Source organism: Gorilla gorilla, chromosome 16 (genome assembly GCF_029281585.2).
Source record: "Gorilla gorilla gorilla isolate KB3781 chromosome 16, NHGRI_mGorGor1-v2.1_pri, whole genome shotgun sequence".
Classification (NCBI taxonomy): Eukaryota; Metazoa; Chordata; class Mammalia; order Primates; family Hominidae; genus Gorilla; species Gorilla gorilla.
In genome coordinates, this window is record NC_073240.2 from 94,290,084 (window position 1) to 94,304,479 (window position 14,396).

At 46.8% G+C, this 14,396-nt stretch overlaps 1 protein-coding gene across 1 annotated transcript in view; it reads right to left on the minus strand.

The window, feature by feature from the left end:
• RGMA (repulsive guidance molecule BMP co-receptor a) overlaps positions 1-14,195 on the minus strand; it is a 45,887-nt gene extending 31,692 nt beyond the window's left edge. Inside the window, exon 1 of the mRNA XM_019011301.4 lies at positions 13,825-14,195. Within this exon, the coding sequence (XP_018866846.1) occupies positions 13,825-13,838 (14 nt within the window). The 5' untranslated portion in view covers positions 13,839-14,195. The remainder of the gene's footprint in view (positions 1-13,824) is intronic.
• Positions 14,196-14,396: the final 201 nt, after the last annotated feature.

Below are 14,396 nucleotides of genomic sequence, written 5' to 3' on the forward strand. Positions count from 1 at the left end.
TTCACAGCAGGACTTTTTTTTTTTTTTTTCAATGAGAACAGAAAAAAGAAATCTTCAACTATGTTACAATTTAAAAGCAGGAAAAAAAAAAGGAGTTTCTCCCTCCCACGTCAGGAAATGTCATCCAATATTCTTAAAGAAAGGATAACTAAATAAAATACATGTGCAGCATATTCTGCAATTCCATTACATACAGTAGTTTTTTTTCCAAAGCTATTTTAAGTATTGTTAATATAAAGCAGTTGCACAAAAAGCAAAGGTGCTTTGACAAACAGGTGTATGCATTTATTCCTTTTTAGGAACAATATCTAAAAAAAAAACCCGTCGTCCACACTCCCCCAAAAAAGACAAAGATTCATACAGACACATCGGGATATATGTACAACATAATAAACCCCATCCTAAAGAAGCAACTGAGATAATCCCCAGGGGATACAGAATCAGAATTGTGAAAATCATAGTGAAGTTTGCTTGCTGTAAAGCCTGAGAATTTTTTTTTTTTTCAGTTGGTTCTTCTTGCAGCAGGACTTTCAACCTCTACATTTCAGTTTCTTCATCTGTAAGGATCGGGCTGATAATATTGTGACTCCAAGACTACAACTGAATAGAACTCGGAAGAGGCCCCAGGCCATGGGAGTTCCAGTGTCCCTGCTGGGAGACGGGTACTGGCTGCCTTTTTAGGAGGAGACCCCAGTCTTACGACATGACCAAATAATTTGGGAAAGGGACACAAAGGGCTTTTTTTTCCCCCCTCTCTTGAGGAGAAATGTCTGAGGCTGAATTTGGACATCTTCAAAGTGGGGACTTGGCCATCACACAGTTCAGACTATCATGAGAAATCTAGCCCCAGCTAGAGCAGTATGGGGTTGTGTTGACCTTGAGGAATCTATTTATACTGGCTAAACCAACCAACTTTTAAACAGCTCCCCAACTCTCTGCAGGAATAAAAAATTCCTAAAACGTTAGATTTGAGAACTCAGCACTCCGTTCGCCATAGAAACTCATTTAACTCAAAAGTGTAGTTGACTTCAAACAAACAGCCCCATAGAGTCTAACCAAGTATGTGGTGTCCCCTAGGCTACAGCTTAGACCTGGGGATAGAGACACTCTCATGCATGACTCTTGCCCCTTTTCTTCAGCACTGGCTGTGGAGGCCTCAATCCTGAGCATCCCCCTCCACCTTCTCTCCCTTTCCACTCTGGGGGTAGCTATTTGACGGGGGGAAAGGGGTCAAGGGGCTTCTGAAAGGAAGGGTTCTGCATAAGGCTGAAGTCTTCTCAGGGGCAGTGATAGTCAGGGGCTCCAACTTTGCCTGCTTCTAGGTATGAACAGAGTGTTCTCAAATCTAGGGCCTGAGTCATCAGTCAACAAATATATATTCAGGACCTGCTGCAGGCTAGACCTTGGGGGATAAAGAAATAAGACAGTCCCTATTTCTGAATTGCTGGTAGAAACAGATGATAGAGAAAAATGAGTGCTAAAGGAGAGGTGAGGAGTGAATGACCTTTACCAAAAAAGGTGGTCTCTTTCAAAATAATGGCTAATATTTTGACGTATTTTTACATTGTGTCAGATGCCAGCTAAGTACTTTACATTTCTAGAAACTTTCAGCTAAGGAAGATTCTATTACCATCCTCATTTTGCAGATGAAGAAACTGAGGCTGGGAACGCTTAAGTACGCACCCAATAAATGGCTAATAAATACCAAGCCAAGCAGGCCGAACTCCATGCTTGGCGTGCTGTGTGTGCCATTCATTCCAATGGTGGTGAGCAAGTCCGCACCGGGCTTAAAGTCAAGGCGAGACAGATTACTTAACAATCACTTTCAATAAAGCATAACACAGACTCTGACAGGAGAGACACAGAACACAGGCGCCAGGGGGCTCCAGCCCAGCTTGGGGTGCAGGGAGGGGAAAGAAGCTTTCCCAGTGTAGGAGTATGCCAGGGGAAGTTGACGGGCAAGGGAGGGGATGGCAGGGAGAAAACTCCAGGCAGAAGGAACACCCAGCACGCCAGGAACAAAGTGTGCTTTACTTGAGGATCTGCAAAGGCTGAAGTGCGGCTGTAGAAGGAAGAGGTGAAGCTGGAGAAACAGAGCAAAGAGCTTGGGGGAGCCTGTGAAGCACCTGGGAGCCCAACCCAAAGCCTCAAGAAGGGGAGGGATTTATTCTTTTGGGAGACCACTGTGGGAGATGTAAAAAGATTAGAGTTGCCCAGGCCCTTCTCCAAAGCAGCTAAATCTGAATCTCTGTGGGGTAGAGCCTGGGCATCAGCATTTTTAAGGAGCTCCCCTAGGCGACTCATGTCTAGGGGAATAGCTGGGTTTGTAAGTTCTATCAATCTCGGGCCCATGCCCTCCTTGCTGCTGGCAGGTGCACAGAAGACCCAGGTCTGTCAGTTTCTGCCCCTTGGGATTAAAGTCAAGCCAAGACAGATAACCTAACAATTACTTTCAATAAAATGGTGATTGCAAGTGACTCGAGCTGGACCAATCAGAATCTTTCTTGAGATTGTTGCTACAGAAGCTTCAGTTCTGGTCCGATTCCAACATAGGATCGGTTTAGGGCAGCAATCTTGTGCGAGGGTGAGTGTTTATGAGTGTTAGTAGTTGAGGCAGCATTTGAGGACGTGACATAGTGTGTGTGTGTGTGACAGCTGCCCTGTCGCCCAGGAGGCTGGAGCGCAATGGTGCGACCTCGGCTCACTGCAACCTCCGCCTCCTGGGTTCAAGCAATTCTTGTGTCTCAGCCTCCTGAGCAGCTGGGATTACAGGCACACGCCACCACACCCGGCTAATTTTTGTACTTTCAGTAGAGACAGGGTTTCACCATGTTAGCCAGGCTGGTCTCAAACTCCTGGGCTCAAGTGATCTGCCTGTCTCTGCCGCACAAAGTGCCGGGATTATAGGTATGAGCCGCTGCGCCCAGCTGACATCTTGTTTTTACTTAAGTTGTATTTTATCAGGTGAGCTTTTTGGGGGGGGATGAAGACTTTATTTAGGCTAAGCCTCCCCAAGCCACTCTTCAGCATGTGACTCTTCCGCAGCTCTTCCTGAGCTCCTGTGAGCTACCCTAGTATGTCTTCCAGCTATGGAAGCTGAGAAAAATTCCTTATTTTGCTGAAACTAGCTTGATCTAGATTTCTCTAACAGATCCCTGTCTAATATGGAGGAAACGACCCAACACTGGTTCCAGGTATTTTTGCCAACCTCGCAAGCGTAGGGATATGTTACCAATGGCTCTTAATCCATCATTCACTTACTGACCAAGAATTTGACAACATTTCTTGAGTAACCACCCATTCCCCCATGTCCTGAAAAATGTTCGTCCAGACCATGTCTTGAGGAACTGAGTTGCTTCAATTTACAACTCAGAGTGTGACAACGGATCCTTATTTTTAATTTATCCCTCAAATTCCTCTTTCAGACTTTAAGGGCCATCCTGGGGTCTGGTCATCTCAGACTTGATGAATCAGTACTTGTTCTCTCTCTCCATAACCTTCAAGGTTTTATAGACTTTGATCATATCGCCTTTCTGGCTTCATCTTTCCACACTAAAACCCTTAAGGTACAAAGCAGCCCGGCCTCTTGCGAAGAATTTCAGGTGATGACATTGCTCACCTTCTGCAGTTCTGAGAGATTTTTCTCAAGGGGAAGAGAATACAACTGCCAGGTTTGGGTAGAGCCCAGGTAGAATACTATTTTTCGCTTGTTTTCCAATATCGTTTCTGACAGTATTTTAGCATTTTCTGAACACTTGGTCCTGAGTGGCCTGTAGCAAACAAACTTGCAAAGACCCCAAGGATCCTCCTTTGTGGCTATAAACAGACTGGACAAAGTCCATTTTCCTGTAATTTGGATTATGTTCTCATAAATGCATTAACAGACTTGCGCCTGCAAAAGCTTAATATGCATGTTCTTGCTGACTCCTAAGCTCATCCTGCAGTTAATCACCATTTGTTTGCCATCTCTGCATAGTCTTCATTTCATCCCAAAGCCTGGAACCATCTGAGCTTTCTCTTCTTCAGATAATCCATGTAAATTTAAACTAAGTCTGGATGCACCCACGATCCTGGGGGATCCTCACTGTTAATAATTCTTCATCCAGAAAAGTACCTGTTTATCCTATTTTTTATTTCTTGTCTCTAAGGATAATTCTGATCCACGGCAATTTCCCCGCACATGCTGGAGAGACTTACTATTGTAAATGACCTCTGGGGTGGAACTTTGTCAGAAGGAATTTTGAAAGTCTAAACAGAATTCATCCTAGGTTTCTCCCTCGTCTCCAGGCCTGTTTCTGACTCCTTAAAGAATGCTAATAGATTGGTTGGGTTTCATGTTCTTTTTAGAAAACACATTGTGCTTCGTTCAGCTAGTTAAGACTTTATAAAGTGTGCTTCATAATAATACTTTTTTAGCATATATTCTGCAAAAGTGGCTACTTAAAATGACCCTTCTGACCAGCTGCGGTGGCTCACACCTGTAATCCCGGCACTTTGGGAGGCCGAGGCGGGCGGATTACCTGAGGTCAGGAGTTTGAGACCAGCCTGGCCAACATGGTGAAACACCATTTTTACTAAAAATACAATAATTAGCCAGGCATGGTGGTGGGCACCTGTAACCCCAGCTACTTCGGAGGCTGAGGCAAGAGAATCACTTGAACCCAGGAGGCGGAGGTTGCAATGAGCAGAGGTCCTGCCACTGCACTCCAGCATGGGCAACAGAGAGAGACTCTGTCTCAAAAAAAAAAGGACCCTTCTCAGGTAGGGTGGACTCCCCTTGTGGGCGGGGGGCACAGTGTGCATGCCTGTGGACACAGGTGCCACATGAAAGGACAGTTGTACATTTTGGCTACGAGGATGTTGCTGCCATCTTCATTATCTGAGGCTTCCTTTCTCTCTGTGTAAAGAATATCACCTGAGCTTTGATGCTCCTTCCCTCACCACCAGAGACTCTTATTCTTGGTAATTAAGACATAATTACCAAGAAGAAAAAACTACCAAAAATTTAAAAATTTTACCAAAATTAAAAGTTTTCATTTAAAAATTAAACTAAAATTTTTAATTAAAAAATTACCAAATATTGCGAAGTATTGGATTTTATTCCAAAATTTTAATGGGTTTTTAATTTTAATTTTATTTTTTTGAGACAAAGTCTTGCTCTGTCACCCAGGCTGGAGTAGCGTGGCACAATCATGGCTCACTGCTGCCTCAACCTCCTGGGTTCAAGCAATCCTTCCTCCTCAGCCTCCCGAGTAGCTGGGACCACAGGTGCACTCGCCACCACGCCTGGGTCATTCTTTGGTGTTTTTTGTGGAGATGGGGTTTTTGGCACATTCACCCAAACTTACACTGCAGAAGGTAAGTAACCTGCTTGAGGTCACCCAGCAGGCTTGGTGACAGAGTGAGGTTTGGGCAGCTCTGGGTGACTCCCAGCTGCCAGGCCACCTCTGATGAGATCATAGCTGCTCCCCAGGCATGGGGCTTTTCGTTTTCTCTCTGCCTCTACTAACCCTACTCCATCCTCTTGCTCTGAACAGAAGCAAGGACTCCCTCTGTGCTCCCTTTGACCTCTGCTGTCCCAGGCTCAGTTCAGGCTGGGCTGGGCTGGGGCCTTCCTGCTGGTTGGCCAGCAGTTTCCATGGCCACCCTTCCGTGGTATTTGGATGTATGACCCTCTTTCCTTCTTTCACACCTGTCCTTCTTGACTTCCCATATTCTCAGTAACCTCTTGGAGCAGCCGTGTTTCTTTTCTCCCTACTTCTCCCATTTCTTTTTACTGGGACTATAAACTGGGGTATAACTATACTTTCTTAATGAAAGTCTCCCCCCGACCACCGCTTTCTTCTTAAAACTCTTGTCTGAGACTTCCTATCACACCTACTATCTGGTCTCCAAGTTTGCAAATTCTTCTGCCTGCAAAACCCAGTACAAAAGCACTATTATTTATGAATTGCTTAATTGTCAGTGTTGAGATGGAAAGCTTCAAGACACTGCCACTGAATATGGGGAAAGACAGAGACCTGGGATTTGGGGTGGTCCTAACTCCAGCTGTGTGGCACCACGCCCTATCCTATCTTCAGCCCCTCAGCTTCTCAATCTGCAGAATCACAGCCTGGCTGCCCCAGGAGATCGCCAACTTCCAGAGTCCTGTTTCCAGGGATCCGGTGAATTGATACTGGCTCTGTAACTAACCAGCCTTGCCCACACCTGATTGTGGGGAGCCATTCTGAGGCCTCATCTGTAACACTTCTGCAGTCCCCAAGTTAAAATGTGGCCAAGCACGTAGGAAATGTCATTTGAAGAGTGACATTTTTTATGTTTTGATGTCACCATGAAATTCACTAATAATCCCCAACAATACTATGGTATACCTGAAACCATACCTTAGAAACATTCAGCAACCGCCTGAGGTTTGAAAGCAGCTTTTGGGTATGCATACACAAGACACACCAGGTTCCCGTAAAAGAGAACAGACCACACAGCGCTTATGTCTCCCCATTCCGGTAAGTTCTTGGGAGAAGAACTGGCTTGGAACCATTTATCCACCAAATGGCAACTGTCTGAACCGACAGTGAGTCTGTCTCTCTCTCTCAACCAACAGAAGGCTGGAGTATTTGGATTAATGAATAATTTAGTGCCAAGCACAAATACCATAGACATTTAGCAATAAGAACAGATAACCAAGTTGTTCATCAAATTCAAAACTGTTTAGAATGGCTAAGCAAAGCTGAAATAGAGACAATCCCCAGCTGATGGGAGGTGGGGAAAAGTGCCAATCCAGAAAGAAGAACAAATGTGTCACCTTATGTGACATTCACTTCCACCATTGTTTTTCTTTCTTAATTTGTCAAGGCTAAGGGAATTTCTTCACTTTTATATTACAGAGGCAATATAGCATGCTGGGCTAAGACCATGCAGTCCGAACACAGACTCTCCAGAGCTCAGTTATTTCATCCATAAGATGGGGATATATTTGCAGATCTATCAAAAGATTGTTGTGAGGATTAAATGAGTCAATACAATCATAACCCACTTAGAACAGATGCCTGGTATAGAGTAAGTCTTGATAAGCAGTTGCCAATATTCATTTTATATCATGGACAGGAACTATTGTTTGGACTACAATAGTGCCTACTATGTGCCAGATTCAGCTACAGCCTTTGTATGTACAGGATCTTGGGAGAGCTCTGCAGAGTTCTGCAAGGACTCACGGATAACCTTGACTTCTAGGTGGGTTTTAAGTTCATTTTCAGTTATACTTGAGGCCTGATGGGCACCTACTAGAAAAAACTCCCCCATGTAACCACAGTGTCGTCATCTTAACTATGCCACGGGCACAGCCATTTCCATTTCACAAACGAGACAGACTCATTTCTAAGTCTTGTCTAAGGACCATAAATACAAGTAGCCGTGCAGAGGCTCAAACCCAGGTCTTGAGATGCCAAGTGCAGTGTTTTTCCCACCAAACTACAGCTGCTTCTCATCTTTACTCATGGTTTATTTATTTCTGTCAGTCCAATAATATGCCCCACATGTAGAATGACGGATCATGCATTAGAAAGCGGAATATGTTTAGAGATACACTGTTTTCCAGACATTAACAAAAAATATAAAAATGTTTTAAGAAGAGAAAAATTTCCGTGAACAATCTCCTCCATCCATCCTAGAGACCAAAGAAATTGAAATAATTAGATTATGGAATTGTTTGTCTTTCTTTTGGATGGTAAGTGACATTTTGTAGATCATGTATTCATAGAGTACTTAGCCTTCGAATGCAAGTTAAATAGATTTACTTAAACAACAGGAAGATATTTAGGTAAACCTATCTACAGTATCAGTTCACTGGAGTTCTTTCAGTCCACAAGCCACTCACAGCACATCTCAAGTTTTAAGCCAGATGGGCTTCAGCCTTTAGAGACTGGTCACTGACCCAGAAAGGGAGGGCCTGTGCGCCATCTTGGCTTGGGTTTGCCTTGCTCTTGTTGACTCCCGGCCGAGGCTCAGAGGGCCAGTATGTTCTCCACCAGGCCTGAAGTCAGGAGACCCTGCCAACAGCATCCATTTACTCATGAAGAAATCAGACACCTGGAGCTTAGGTATCTACTTGCTCAAAATGCTCCTTATCAGAGAAAAATAACAGCAATGTAAAACTCTCATAGCATGGAAGAAGGTGACACTTAGCTTTTTTTGTCATATGATCTTGGGATACCCAAAGACTCTACAAAACCAAAACCAAGTGTTTCAGGAAAGCAAGAGAAGCTTTTTTTTTTTTTTTTTTTTGAGACAAGGTCTCACTCTATCATCCAGGCTGGAGTGTAATGGCATGATCATAGCTCACTGCAACCCCCGCTTCCAAGGTTCAAGCCATCTTCCCACCTCAGCCCCTCGAGTAGCTGGGACCACAGGTGCACACCACCATGCCCGGCTAATTTTTGTATTTTTTAGTAGAGACCGGGTTTCACCATGTTGGCCAGGCTGGTCTCGAACTCCTGAGATGAAGCAGTTAGCCAACCTCGGCCTCCCAAAGTGCTGGAATTATAAATGTGAGCCACCACGCCCAGCCAAGAGAAGCATTTTGAAATCAGTATTCTGAAATCTGATGTCAGACTATTTTAGTTGCACTGACTGATATACAACAAAATAAATTAGACTCACAGGAGCCTCATGTTCAGAGGCAAAAATGACCTGCCCAAATTCAGCAGTGAGGGGTTATTAGCAGGGCCGGACCTGTGAGGGAATGCCATCATGAACTTCGTAACGTCTACAGGTGAGCCCAGCCTCTAAGCTTTGCTTCTCTTTTTGCTTTGCTTCCCTTGTATCAATAAATGGGAGCCCACCTGGGAAAATGCAATTGCACAAAAGAATCTATTTATTATTTATACTTTACCTCTTTCCATAAAGGATATTAAACTAAAACGTAAATGAAAGCACATTAGACACCAAAACTTCCAAACAAATGTTAATTATTATTTTCAAGGTACTAATTATTTTGAGGAAACCCTGTAACTTTTTACGATTCTATGAATGAAATGGGCATTTCTGTGTGCTCTGACAACCAGAAAAAAACCTGCGTGGAAGAAGAGAGAGTTCCGTGGCTATGTTCCTGTAAGGGGAATCTATTCTTCAGGCTGCCACTGTCAGAGCTGAAAATGCACACTGGCAACACATTTCTAAGTCACTGAGAGGACCCCAGCATTTGCCCAGGAGACGTTTTTGAGCAAGCCTCTTTTGGATGAGCATTTGAACAGGCAGAATGGTATTCTGGCAAGGCATTCATCAGCAAGGTCTTCTATTCTTACAAGCTTATAAGTGGGTCAGACTTTGATAGAGAGAACCAAACTTTGTGAAAGCACCTCAAACAATCAGATGTCAAGGTTTTGTTTTGTTTTTTTTTTTTGAGATGGAGTCTGGCTGTGTTGGCCAGGCTGGAGTGCAGTGGTGTGATCTTGGTTCACGGCAACCTCCGCCTCCTGGGTTCAAGCGACTCTCCTCTCTCAGCCACCGGAGTAGCTGGGACTACAGTCATGTGCCGCCACACTCGGCCAGTTTTTACACTTTCAGTAGAGATGGGGTTTCACCATGTTGACCAGGCTGGTCTCGAACCCCTGACCTCAAGTGATCTGCCCGCCTTGGCCTCCCAAAGTGCTGGGATTACAGGAGTGAACCACTGTGCCTGGCTATCTCAGGGTTTTTGAATAGACAATCTGGAGAGGAGAGACACATCATGGTGCAGATCAGTTGAGAAAAGTATAAAAGTCTAATAGGGGAGTGAACCCTAAAGAAGAGTATGCACTGTGGCTGACAATACTAGTAATGTGAGGGATGTGTAGGGGCCTTCAGGGGTAGGTATATGTACGTTGCATGCTTCCACCTAATCTTGTTTAAAGACATCAAGGAGAAAATTCTTCAAAATACCTACAAAGGATAAAAATGGGTTGCATCCATCTTCAAGAAGAAATGTACACTAAGAATAAAATAATGTTATCAAAACTCTTACTGAGAAATTAGGCAGAATATCTCTGTTTCACAAGGACAGAAGAATGGAATATTACCAGGAAACAGAGCAAACTGTTCCTGTCAGCCAAAGAGAGCTGCTACAAAGACCCTGATCTTAGAGTCCATGAAGATGAAAAAATGAAATATAAGGAGAAGCCACAACAGATGGTAACTACTAAAATGTCCTGCCAAGACAGAAGTCAATGAATTTTGGGGCATTTTTACTCACACCCGCTGATCTCTGTTTTGGCCCACAGAGGACACAGAACCTATGGGAATTGGCCTCCTTTGACCAGATAGTTGACAGAGTCTTTAAACCTTCTGCCTAATTTTCAGGCTCTGGGAAATCCAGTATTTTGCTTTCTGAAAGTTCTTCATCTCATAGCACTGGTTTAAACAAGCAATTGAAAAATGAGAAAAGTAAATCCAACCAGCAATTCTGTAGTCACTCTCTGCATAAACTGTTTGCTACACTTCCATTATTTACTGTAGTAATCTGGATATAATCATTTCATAAGTTGGGTAGGTACATAGTACATTTTTATGTTAGTCAGTTACCAGTGACTTAAAACTTTTTATATGAGGTTATAAAAGACATTTGCATTTATTTTGTCAATTTCTGCCCTACTTTTAAAATTCCTTCTTCTTCCTGCCCTAAGAATTGTAAAGTTTCACACCTCACTAGGCATTCTTGCCTCCTGACCCCTGGGTTCTAACATGATATAGCACTTCTACTCACAGGACGGACCTGGCTAAGAAACTGGGTATCCTTTCAATAGAGTTCATTTGTTCATCTGTCACCAAGGAAACTGACTTCTGCCTGGCCTTGTATGCATACTTGGGTAAGGCAATCCTTAATTTTTTCCACTGCCCTATTCATTGCTCCTTTATAGCTCTGTTGCTAAGAGAAGAGAGGCTGAAACTGAGCAGTCATTTGCTCAAAATAAGAAAAAGAGGAGCCTGTCTTTTGGATAGGCTGGATACCAAACAGGTGGGGAAACCTGGAGCTTCCCTTCTTCAGGTTAAATTTATGTTCAGTGAAGTTTGTGGAATGGCTACATAATGGAAGCAAAGCCATTCCCTAAAAGAGCCACAGGAACACCACAAACACTTAAAAGTTAACTAAACTTACTTTTGGGATATTATAAGTCAAGTTCTAGAATAATTACCTGTAAGGAGTAGTGTCATTTCGTTTCACAGAACTAACAGATTCCAATTCGCCTGCGCTGCTTTCAGATAATCCTTGTATGTTTTTGCTCAATTGCACTTGGATACGTCCTGCCTCTTTCCCTGGATGGCAGGCTTCTTGATGGATCGGTGACCATGCCTTCTTTCATGTCTATACTGCATGCTTCAAGGCAGGAACAAATTTTGCAACCATACTTGGTAAAAACAAGCGCTAGAACTTAATTCATTTGGTAGCAAGGTTGTAGGGGGAAAAACGCACTTTAGACTCACAGAACCCTGGCCATATCCCTTCTGCTTTCTGGCCATCAGTTTCTTCTGAGAAACTGAAAATACCAGCACCCGTTCCTGCCTGCTTCCTGGGAGCAGCAAGCATCCCTGGAAGAATGGCTGAAAAACTCCCTGTCCCAGTGTCAGGGATGCTCAGTCCCTATTTATTTCATCTTGCAACTGCTCATCTAAGAATTCTTGGGCTTGGCTTCTCACAGGGCTGCTGAAGCGCAAGGGATTGTATTAAAAAGGAGATTCTTGTGCCTTTACTCTCTATTATTACATACACTGGGAAGCAGCAAGTTATTCCTTGGGGGAGGTTTGTAAAAAGAGAAAGCAGGCAGAGGTTTCTTAGCAAAAGTCAAAGGTGCCCTCCTTGAATGAGATGCCAAGCTATTCTAAGACCTCGTCTGTCACAAGTCTCATGATGACATAAATACCTACCAATGGAGACACAGTTTGAGACAGCATGAAGGGGCAGACCAGCCACCCACCATTTCATATGTCTATTGGAGAATGTAAGCAACTGTCTGACACCTGGGAGGGAAATAATGGAAGCAAGGTACTTGAAAAAAGGAGGCTAAGACCTCTTTCACTACAAGCACAGCCCAGAGAGTCTCAAGGGGGTACTACAGTAGACCACTACACTGCTCTACAAGGGGCCAGGGTGCCCTTCAGAACAGGGTGAGCCCAGCTCACTGCTAATATATTATCTGGCCTGGAAGGTGGCAGCAAAAACCAGCCACAGAGAACGTGGAGCCCGCCTGGATGTGTGGGTGCCCCACCCAGAGCCTTTGTCTGCAGAACTTGCCATCCAGCCACGTCTGCCCCAGTTGTTAATTGGAGATCATGTCCCTGTAAAGGGGGCTTGCTTGTCACTTGCTGTGGTAACAGCAAGAAACCCCTTCTTTGTATGTGCAAAAAAAAAAAAAAAAAAAAAACAACAACACAAAACCCAGTTTGGGTACACTATTCTGTTCCTGCACAGATGGGCAGGAAGCCCTCTCCCAGTTCTCCTCCTGCTGCCCTTCGGAGCACAGTTACTCTCTTTTCTAGGGGTCATGGCTCAAAATCCACCCAAGAAATCACCTGTTTGTGATGCACAGGAGAAGACAGAGGTTTGTGCATTGGTTTTCAAGATCTCTGCACCAGATACCTGCGGAAGGGGCATCTTCTTACAGCAGTTAACATTTTATATTACGTTTTTGCTGGAAGAGTCTAAAACCAAACAGAGAAGGTGATGGAGCTCCTTTAGGTGACAGCATGCCACTCAACACGACCCGCAATTTCGTCCCCTGAGCTCAATGTGCTGAGCATGGGAGGTCGGGGTTCTCCCTGGTACCGTCGATACTCAGAGAGCTTCTGTAGCCTCCTTCCTGGAGGCGAGGGCTGGTTCCCGCCTCTCCACCTTGTGCAGACTACTTTGAGAACACCCAACTTCGCAGCCTAAGAGGAATGCACAGCTCACCACTTCCGCTAGATGGCGCTACTTCCCCTACTCCGCCCGCGAGACACCCAATTTATAAAATAAATACAACCCAACAGCTCCCAAAACCACACCACATAATAGCAGCTCACAGGCTCCCATTAGAAATCTCAATTTGGGAGAACTGATTCTACCTCCGAGCAAGTCTAATACAATTACATTAATAAGACACAATCCCGAATTGCACCCGAGCGTCCCCCACACCCGCCCTCCCATTGAATACACCTGTCCCCCATGCCCGGGCTTGTACCCTGGGTTGAGCTGCGGCGCGAGCCGGCGCTGAATCGTCGCCGTGCCCACCCGTCCACTCAGGAACGCCGGGGCGGCTTGGCAATGGGCATCCTCGGCCCTCAATCCAAGGTCCGCACCTTCCCGTACGCCGGCGCGCCGAGGCAAAGGGCCGCCGGGACGCGAGCCCACGCGGTGCACTGCGCCGACAACCCCGAGGGCAGGAGCTCGCCAGGCAGCTCCGCAGCCGGGCGTCGAGCGGGAGGCGGGGGCCCGGGCGGCGCGGGCCAATGGGGGTTCACGGCGGGACAGTCGGGTGGCCGGCTCCGTCCGGGGCTCCGCGAGCCGGGCTGAGGGAGGGAGCTCCCAGCCCGCACACGGTGTAAGGGACGTGTGCCGGGTCTGCCCAACCACGCGCGCTGGCGGCTACCCGGGGGAGAGTATTTTAGGAAAAAAGAACAAACACCAAACCACAAAAACTTTCCTGCTGCCAACAGCTAAAGCGATCGAGGCGCAGCAAAGCTCCAAATGTGGGCAAGATGGGAGCAAGATGAGACGCGGGGCTAGGGAAGACCAAAGCAGCGCCGTGCCCCGGCAAGTGTCGGCGGCGCCTCGGAGATGTCAGAGCCGGGTCCGCCCGGCTCCCGACCCGCGCTTACCTTGGCGGCTGCATGAGCCCCTGCGGCCCGCGGGGGGTGGCGCTGGCGGGGCTGCGGGAGAAGAGGGGGTGTCGGGGCGCCGCTCGTCTGCCCTGGGGCAAGGTGGGAGGGGCTCCGCTGGCGCTGGTCCCCGCCGCCCCGGCCGGCTCAGCAGCGGCCCGGGGAGCGCCTCCTGCTCCCGGGCTGCATGCCTGCGAGCGCCTGGCGGAGCCGGCCCGGGAGCGAACGACCAGTGCTTCCCCGGCCCAGCGGCTCGGGCGGCGCAGCCAGCGCTCGGGAGACAACTGCAGAGTGGGGCGGCCGGGACCAGCCCCCTCCCTCGCCCGGCCCCCGCCCGCCGCCGAGCGCGGCGTCGCGAGGTTCGTTTGCGCGCCGAGGGGAGGGGGCGGGCCGGGCCGGCAGGGAGGGGCGGGGAGGAGCGGGGTGCGGGCTCGCGTTGCCCCGCCCCGCCGCGGCCCCACCCTCCCGCATCAGCACCGGCTGGGTGGGTGCGGAGTGCGCCAGCGGCCAAGTCAAGACTCCTTGAATGCTCAGGTTAGGGGGCGCGGGCGGCAAGTGCGGCGACTCCCCGG